This window comes from Eurytemora carolleeae, unplaced genomic scaffold (assembly GCF_000591075.1).
Source record: "Eurytemora carolleeae unplaced genomic scaffold, Eaff_2.0 scaffold1336, whole genome shotgun sequence".
Classification (NCBI taxonomy): Eukaryota; Metazoa; Arthropoda; class Copepoda; order Calanoida; family Temoridae; genus Eurytemora; species Eurytemora carolleeae.
Genome location: NW_019398176.1, coordinates 83,002 through 92,263, shown reverse-complemented (window position 1 = coordinate 92,263; position 9,262 = coordinate 83,002). Strand labels below are relative to the sequence as shown.

The window sequence follows — 9,262 nt, the reverse complement described above, 5'->3', positions numbered from 1 at the left end:
TTTTTAGATCACTTGCACTAGTTGCAGCATGCTTACATTGGAGCATGGAGCATGGATAGCTCATTCCTTTGTGTTTATTTTTAACATGTCTTCTCAGATTTCTGCTGTAGTTTCAAAAAAATTCACATTCAGAACAAGGATATTTCAATTCTTAGTGTTTACATTCAATATGAATCTTCAGGTTACCTGCTTGAGATGCAACACAGTCACATCGAGAACATGGATATTCATATTTACTCTTCTTGAAACTCATTGGTTTTGGTTAAGATTGCAGATGATCAAATTAATTGAGCCAAGTATTCTCCTGAATAATAAAAGATTAAATATTAATCTTAAATCTATAAAGTAGAGCAGTGGAACAAGTGTGTTTGCATGTTTTTAGGCCATTTTGAACTTTATGCAGTTAGTTATTGATATTAATCAGATCTTTATTATTATGTTAAATCTTACATTGTATAATGTTCAGCCTTGATTTTTACGAAATATATGTAAATAAATTATAAATATATCACCATGTTTAACTAAAAATTAAATCGCTTTTGTTTACAATTATATATATTTTTTGTGAGAATGATTATATTTATTGTAAAATATTTTTGGGATTTTATAATTTTTATTCAATTTTTAGGGAATTTGTCACACCCAATATTGGCCGCTGTTGGGCGATAAAGTGACTTTATTGCCCTTCAACAGGACGAAAAAGTAACTTTATCACCCTACTATTAAGATTTCATATTTAGCATCTAATATTTCTCATTGTTGGGTGATAAAGTAACTTATCAACCTATTATTAAAAAAATGAGTAAAATTGAAAAAAACAATAAGTGTTATTGTAATGGGTATCATGCATGGGAAAATATTTTTGCGGTGATTTTTACTATTTCTAGTTTGTTTTTGATCATTCAAAATAAAATTATATAGTTTTATAAATATTTCGCGACTTTAATTCACGAAAATTCACCTTTCACATACTTTCCCGCTATATATTCATTTCGGAGAATTAATTTGTACTTTACATAACGGAATGGTTTTGTATTTCGTAATTTCACCTTAATTACGCAAAACTAGACTTTCTTTCGTACACGTAATTAGCACGTAATTTCGCGTAATGCTTACTATAATTGAAAACCTTCTGTTTTATTTGAAAAACTTGACTTTTAGGGCGCTTCTAATTTTCAAGCTTGTGAATATTTTCTCTTTGGATACATTGTAAAACAAAACAAAAACAAAATTTCACGCGTGGGGTTGGACAAAAACTATTCACAAAGTACACTTCAGTTTTCCGATAAATTGAACACGATTTTAGAGATAAAAACACAATTTACTCTGGAACCAATAATCAGAGCTACCGTTGTGAATCAGACATGTCCTCTATAGAAGGAGGGAGGGAATTCCCTGTTAATACAAAATTTTAAGATACTTCAAACTAAATTAGATAGCAATCTCTTTTAAAAGAAAAAAAGGTAATTTTCGAATTCGGAAGAACAGGAGAAATCTCGTTTATTAGTAAAAATATAATTTGTTTAATGATGCTGTGATTATTGCCTTAGTTAGCTGTGATGGAGTTAACTGATAAATTTATAAAGTTAAAAAGTTAGTTATTCAAGCAAAGGAATAATTTTTAGACTCTATAAGGTTAGTAACACCCAGAAATGAAGTCTTTTTGGTGTATTTTTATGGTGTTTATTGACTTTTGAACAAAACAATTCCAATTCCCCCCTGACTATAATCCTGTGTACGCGCCTGTCTACAAAGAAATGAAATTTGATTTGGGAAAGATAGCCGCGCAGACCAGCAGGTATGACAAGTGACAACCATTATTGCTAGTTACAAGATTGGAAAAATTCAGTACAGTACAGTACAGTACAGTACGGTACAGTACAGTACGGTACAGTACAGTACGGTACAGTACAGTATCCCCCCCCGACAAGTTAAGATGATACTATCCAGATATATTATCTGAAATGGTCTAATTTGTTCATACAAAAAAAAACATCCTACCTTGGTTAGAAGTACTTGCGCCAAAAATGTTGAAAAATATTGATTGATTGATTGATTTTTTTGTTTTTGCGTAGTTCAAGAAACCAATTGGCGCACACCTTTCCAGTCAAGATAGGGTTTTAATTTTGTGTGTGTGTATTCTAGACATGTTTATCTCAATAATAACTGATATGCATGTTGATAATTAAATTAGGGATGGGCATATTACAATTTTTGTGAAAAAAAACGAAAAAAGGTAAACTTTTAATTAATTGGCGCACCCTGAAAAAAAAATTTCAAGAATTTTTTAAAAATTATTTTTGAAAATCTTGCAAAATTTTGCAACTTTCTGGCGACCTTGCATCTCTGTACCAAAAGTGACCTTAAAAATGAACACCCCTAGTGTATAACTTTAATATTTCAAACTTTAATTTTTAATTTAATATAGTTCACAGTTTGAAAAGAATTATAAACTTAAATTTGTGGCAAGTGTTCAGCTTCAGACTTCAGTTTCACAATATTCTAATAATTATTCTGATATTCTATTTTAGTAAAAACTCACAGATATTTTATTAAAAACTTCCAGATATATTAGTGGAAACTTACAGATATTTTAGGAGAGAGTGACTATGGACATGACATCGCAGGAGACTACAACAATACAGTTCGAGTCATCAGCCTCGGAGGACATTATTTTAGAAGTAAGAAGAATGACAAATCATAACAACCAAGAATTCTGAGTTTAAAAGTTGCGACTCTCTGCCTCCCTTCAATTGGATCAGATTCTGTTCATTTTCTTCCACTCAACAATATCTGTCTGCAGTATTATCTTATTTAAAGTGATCATCAAGGCAAATTCTCCTGTTAGCTGGGACAGTATGTTATAATCTCCAAGATTATAAATTCTAACGATATTTTCTATCAAAATAACTGTTTGGCTCCTACTAGAGGTGAGAGGATTCTCATGAGATATTCAGCATCGATGGAGATCATTTCCTTTTGTTACTCTGGACAATCAAGAATCAAGAAAATTTTATTTAGAAATATATGTTTTGTATTCATTGTACATGTTTTCTCCCCTCCCCTCCTCTTTTATCTTTATAATCTCTGAATTATAAATTGAGTTCATTTTTACAATTTCTATCTTCTCAAGCCCTATATTTTTATCATCATTGGGCAATATACATATTCTAGAACATTCTTTCCCTTACAAGCCATGAAATATGTCCTAGTTTTTCATCATCATTATGCAAGACCCGGCCGTATAAAAAGGCCACCTTTTCATAGTAGATTCAGTCTGGGATCTACAGGCAGAACTACTACTACTCTTCCAACCAGGTTTCTCTATATATTTATATTCCCCTAAACCCTCCCTCTCTATAATCTTCTTGTTTTCAACTTAATATTTTTATGCATCTTTTGTACTTGTGAAATTTTCCTTATAAACTGGGCTAGTTTTTAAACTTATTTTTTTTATGCATCTTTTATGCTTGTTAAATTGTCCTAAAATACTTGGCTCGTTTTGAACTTATATATTTTTATGCACCTTTTATACTTGTTCGAATTTTATCGAATTTTATAATTTTCATTCAACTTTTAGGGAATTTGTCACACCTAATATTGCCGCTGTAGGGCGATAAAGTTACTTTATTGCCCTTCAACAGGACGGAAAAGTACCTTTATCACCCTACAATTAAAATTTCATATTTAGCACCTAATATTTCCCATTGTTAGGTGATAAAGTAACTTATTATTAAATAAAATGAGTAAAATTGAATAAAACTATAAGTGTTATTGTTATGGGTCTCATGCGTGGGAGAATTATTTTTGCTGTGATTTTTACTTTTTCTAGTTTGTTTCTGATCAATCAAAATAAAATTATATAGTTTTATAAATATTTCGCGACTATAATTCACGAAAATTGTTGTTCATTGTAGCACTGCTCAATATCAGGTTTTAAGAATAAGTGAAATTATACAAAACAAAACTATTCTTTGTATTATGTTAGTTCACCAAATTTACAATGAGAAAATTGTTGTTTTTTGTAGCACTACTCAATATCTGGTTATAAGAATAAGTAAAATTATACAAAACAAAACTATTCATTGTATTATGTTAGTTGACCAAATTTACAATGAGAAAATTAAATATAGTCTAAAATTTTTCGAAGGAAGCGGCTCTGGTCTGCTTTCTTTTAGTTCCCTTTTCAAACCTGTTTGTGTGTCTCTAACAATTCTCGAATTTGGTCAACAATATAGACTAAAACTTTGTGAATCGACTTGCTCATCTGTTTTTGGTTATTTAATTTATGCACAGAATTTAAATATTGATACAATATAGACTAAAGCTCTTTGGACTAAGCCGCTCATGTCTGTTTGTGTTTATTTCATTCCTCAAATCGGATCATGTGTCAAAAACAATTTTCGAATTTGATACCATTTCCTTCATTAAAATGATAACATGTCTATTCTGTCTGAACCACAAATTCAAAACTAAAGAAATAAATGTTTGATGATAGCCCCCAGTCATGGTAAATTTTTATGCAATTCTTTGGCAGCATTATCAGAACAGAGATAACTGAACTCATTAATTTCTAAGAATTAAGCGATTTTGTTATAGATAATACACAAACAACTATAAAATTTATTTAAAATAAGTTTTCAAAATGAAACAAAAAAATCAAACGATTAAAATCAAAAATAACTTACAATTGTGACATTAACATTAGAAAATTTTAATTATGTGACATAAGTTTCCACAAATTCAAAACCAAAAAAAAATTATAGTTTGATAGCCCCCAGTCATGGTAAATTTGTATGCAATTCCTTGGCAGCATTATTAGAACAGAGATATCTGAACTCAATTATGTTTATTTTCTAAATGTTTTTTCAGAGCTCCTTTCTGAGTTGCAGCATATTTACATTCAGGACAAGGATATCTTACTCCTTCATGTTTACTTTCAACATGTCTCTTCAGCTTACTTGCTTCAGTTGCGGCATACTCACATTGAGAACAAGGATATCTCACTCCTTCGTGTTTATTTTTTAAATGAATCTTCAGGTAACCTGCTGTAGTTGCAGCATACTTACATTGAGAACAAGGATATCTTACCCCTTCATGTTTATTTTCAACATGAATTTTCAGGTTACTTTGCTGAGTTGCAACATACTCACAGTGAGAACAAGGATATCTTACTCCTTCATGTTTATTTTCAACATGTCTCTTCAGATTACTTGCTGTAGTCGCAGCATACTTACATTGAGAACAAGGATATCTCCCTCCTCCATGTTTACTTTCAACATGAACCTTTAAATTGTCTGCTCTGGTAGCAACATACTCCCATTCATCAGAAGCATATCTTATTCTTATGTGCTTATTTTCAACATTTCTTTTTAAATGATCAGCTCGTGAAGCTACGTACTCACATTTATCACAAGCATATCTTATTCTTTTGTGCTTATTTTCAACATGTCTCTTTAAATGATCAGCTCGTGAAGCTACGTACTCACATTCATTACATGGATATCCATCATTACCCCTCTTGAATTTCTTTGGTTCAGATTGCAGAGGATCAAATTTCTGATCCACGTGTACTCCTGAAAAAGACGACATAAATTGATAAATTTGATTTATGAATTTTGTGAACATTATTAACAAACTGAAATATTAGACTATTAATATTTGAGAAAAACCTGTGGAGTACCACAAAAAATTTGTTCACTAAATATATCAAATCAAAACTTATCATAAGCATATAAAACCAAACACATTGGTAATTGATATTAACTATTAGATAAAATTAAACTATTCATAGGTTGTATGAGTTGAAAATTTTTTAATGTGTGAATAAAAATTCATACTCTAGGTTTAGCAGGTTTAGTAGGATTTGGAAACTCTAGGTTTAGCAGGTTTAGTAGGATTTGGAAACTCTAGGTTTAGTAGGATTTGGAAACTCTAGGTTTAGCAGGTTTAGTAGGATTTGAAAACTCTAGGTTTAGCAGGTTTTGCAGGATTTGGAGATTATATTTTATTGCTGTTGTGAATCGATAAATAAAGGTTTTAAAAGGCACTTTAGTGAACTGATAAATAAAAGTTTTAAAGGTACTGTTGTGAATTAGGTATACGGAACTTACAATCAACTTCTACTTGTCCTGAACCCCGGTCTGATATTGAGAGCTTTGAAGGGGTTAAGTCAAGTCTGCCAAGGGATGAAAGGGGTAGTGTTACTGAGGAAGTTGTTGAGAATCTAGTCGCCGCCGACAATTCTATCCCACGCTATCCTGTGGGACCGTATCTTAGGATCTGCAAGTATCTCAATAAAGGGATTGTCAACACAATTAAGAGAGCCTGGCAAGTACCCCCGCACGTCACGAAACCTCTCACCCCCTTAGTTGCACCTCAGTCCAGGCTCGTGCAAACTCAGGGAGGCGGGAAAGCGGTTATTAAACTTGTTCCGAAGGTTAATCTCTCCGCGCCAAACTTCTTTGGGGACTTTTATCTCAAACTTTTCTATATTTAATTCTTCCATAGTAGTTTCTGCCATTTTATCTGAAAAATAGATTCAACTTTTAAAAAAAACTTTTACAAAGTCTGAAAAGAAACATCTAGATCTAAAGTATCATAAAGCTAAAAAAGTATTTATAAAGATAACATATATGTATGCCGCGTATATTCCGACCTAGATTTCATGATCAGCTGATCATGAAAAAATGCCAGTAACAGCTGATCCATGATGAAAGACGACATTTAGATAAATCTTATTATACTTTGGGGTGTCCCAATAATCATGAGAATTGAGAGATGACTTGAATATCGTCTTTATGTTCTGATAATTGATAAATGACTTAAAAATTAAACGTCTAACAAGCTTTCCAAAATGTGGTCAATCTTCTTTATATCTTTAAAATTGACAGAGATATTAAACGTTTTAACAGTTTTGTTGATTTTTACTAAACTTGAATGTGGACAAATTTCCTAAAAACTCTGTTAAAATCCCAAGACTAGTAGTTTTCAGTGTTAAATGTTTAACTGCAGTTACTAAAAAATCATATTTACGAAATAATCCTGCTTGGAATAAAGACGACATAGAAGTAGTCATATATTGGGAAGATAAATTTTCAAGGCTTAGTAAAAGTTTCAAATATTTTATCATCACTATGTAAACACTAAACATACACACCTCACAACCCCCTCCCCCATCTAAAAACACGAAGCGCTTCTATGCTTTAAGAATAGTAAACTTATCAAGATTACCTTTTATATCTGTATTTTCCAGCTTTATATCTTCTTCAGGTATATTAAAACATTTATCCTCTACAGTTGAGGTTATCTCAGATTCCTTGACATATACTTCTTTCTTCATAATCTCTGCCATTCTATCTGAAAAATAAATAAACATATGTGACACCATTTCCTTCATTAAAATGATAACATGTCTATTCTGTCTGAACCACAAATTCAAAACAAAAGAAATAAATGTTTGATGATAGCCCCCAGTCAATGTAAATTTTTATGCAATTCTTTGGCAGCATTATCAGAACAGAGATTTTTGAACTTACTAATTTCTGAGAATTAAGCGATTTTGTTTATACCACCAAATTATAGATAATACACAAACAACTATAAAATTTATTTAAAATAAGTTTTCAAAATGAAACAAAAAATTCAAACGATTAAAATCAAAAATAACTTACAATTGTGACATTAAGATTAGAAAATTTTAATTATGTGACATAATTTTCCACAAATTCAAAACCAAAAAAATTAAAGTTTGATAGCCCCCAGTCATGGTAAATTTGTATGCAATTCCTTGGCAGCATTATCAGAACAGAAATATCTGAACTCAATTATGTTTATTTTCTAAATGTTTTTCCAGAGATTCTTTCTGAGTTGCAGCATATTTACATTTAGGACAAGAATATCTTACTCCTTCATGTTTACTTTCAACATGTCTCTTCAGGTAACTTGCTGTAGTTGCGGCATACTCACATTGAGAGCAAGGATATCTTACTCCTTCATGTTTATTTTCAACATAAATTTTCAGGACACTTTGTTGAGTTGCAACATACTCACATTGAGAACAAGAATATCTCACTCCTTCATGTTTACTTTCCACATGTCTCTTCAGGCAACTTGCTGTAGTTGCGGCATACTCACATTGAGAGCAAGGATATCTTACTCCCTCATGTTTTTTTTCAACATGAATCTTCAGGCTACTTGCTGTAGTTGCAGCATACTCACATTGAGAGCAAGGATATCTTACTCCTTCATGTTTAACATCAACATGAATCTTCAGGTAATTCGCTGTAGTTGCCGCATACTTACATTGAGAACAAGGATATCTTACTCCCTCATGTTTACTTTCAACATGTCTCTTCAGGTAACTTGTTGTAGTTGCGGTATACTTACAATGACAACAAGGATATCTTACTCCTTCATGTTTGTTTTTAACATGAATCTTCAGGCTACCTGCTGTAGTAGAGGCATGTTCACAATGAGCACATCTATCTCCTAACTAACTCCTAATCTAACTCCTTCGTGTTTACTTTCAACATGAATCTTCAGGTTATTTGCTGTAGTCGCAGCATACTTACATTTAGGACATGGATATCTCAATTCTTCGTGTTTACTTTCAGCATGAATCTTTAGATTACTTGCTGTAGTCGCAGCATACTCACAGTAAGAGCAAGGATACTTCACTCCGTCATGTTTATTTTCAACATGAACCTTCAAATTATCTGCTCTCGTTGCAACATACTCACATTCATCACAAGCATATCTTATTCTTATGTGCTTATTTTCAACATGTCTCTTCAAATGATCAGCTCTTGAAGCTACGAACTCACAATCATTACATGGATATCCATCATTACCCCTCTTGAATTTCTTTGGTTCAGATTGCAGAGGATCAAATTTCTGATCCACGTGTTCTCCTGAAAAAGACGACATAAATTGATAAATTTGATTTATGAATTATGTGAACATTATTAACAAACTGAAATATTAGAATATTAATATTCGAGAAAAACCTGTGGAGTACCACAAAAAATTTGTTCACTAAATATATCAAATCAAAACTTATCATATAAGCATATCACACCAAACACATTGGTAATTGATGTTAACTTTTAGATAAAATTAAACTATTCATAGGTTGTATGAGTTGGAAATTTTTAAATGTGTGAATAAAAATTCAAGTTTTAATAAAAATTCTCACATCAGTTCCAACAAGAGTGTATCAGTGCATGCATCTTATGTTTCATCTCAAAAGGAAACAACCACA

General features: G+C 31.5%; 1 protein-coding gene across 2 annotated transcripts; it reads right to left on the bottom strand.

The window, feature by feature from the left end:
* Window positions 1-4,810: 4,810 nt before the first annotated feature.
* Window positions 4,811-8,948, bottom strand: LOC111716946 (zinc finger protein 64 homolog, isoforms 1 and 2). 2 transcript variants are annotated; one of them, XM_023492461.1, is made up of 2 exons: window positions 8,742-8,948; window positions 4,811-5,489 (listed from the first exon to the last, which is right to left on the bottom strand). In XM_023492461.1, the coding sequence occupies exons 1-2, from the start codon at window positions 8,926-8,928 to the stop codon at window positions 4,840-4,842; spliced, it is 837 nt and encodes a 278-aa protein (XP_023348229.1). In that variant the 5' UTR covers window positions 8,929-8,948; the 3' UTR covers window positions 4,811-4,839. The 2 variants fall into 2 exon arrangements, with proteins under 2 accessions (XP_023348229.1, XP_023348228.1); XM_023492460.1 differs by lacking the exon at window positions 8,742-8,948 and adding an exon at window positions 7,234-7,674 and having other exon boundaries at window positions 4,811-5,576.
* Window positions 8,949-9,262: the final 314 nt, after the last annotated feature.

Coding starts and splice junctions, on each gene's coding strand:
- LOC111716946 (XM_023492460.1), bottom strand. CDS start 7,399: ATGAAGGAAATGGTGTCACATATGTTTATTTATTTTTCAGATAGAATG. Junction 5,577..7,233: donor GGAAAATACAGATATAAAAG/GTAATCTTGATA, acceptor CGTCTTTTTCAG/GAGTACACGTGGATCAGAAA.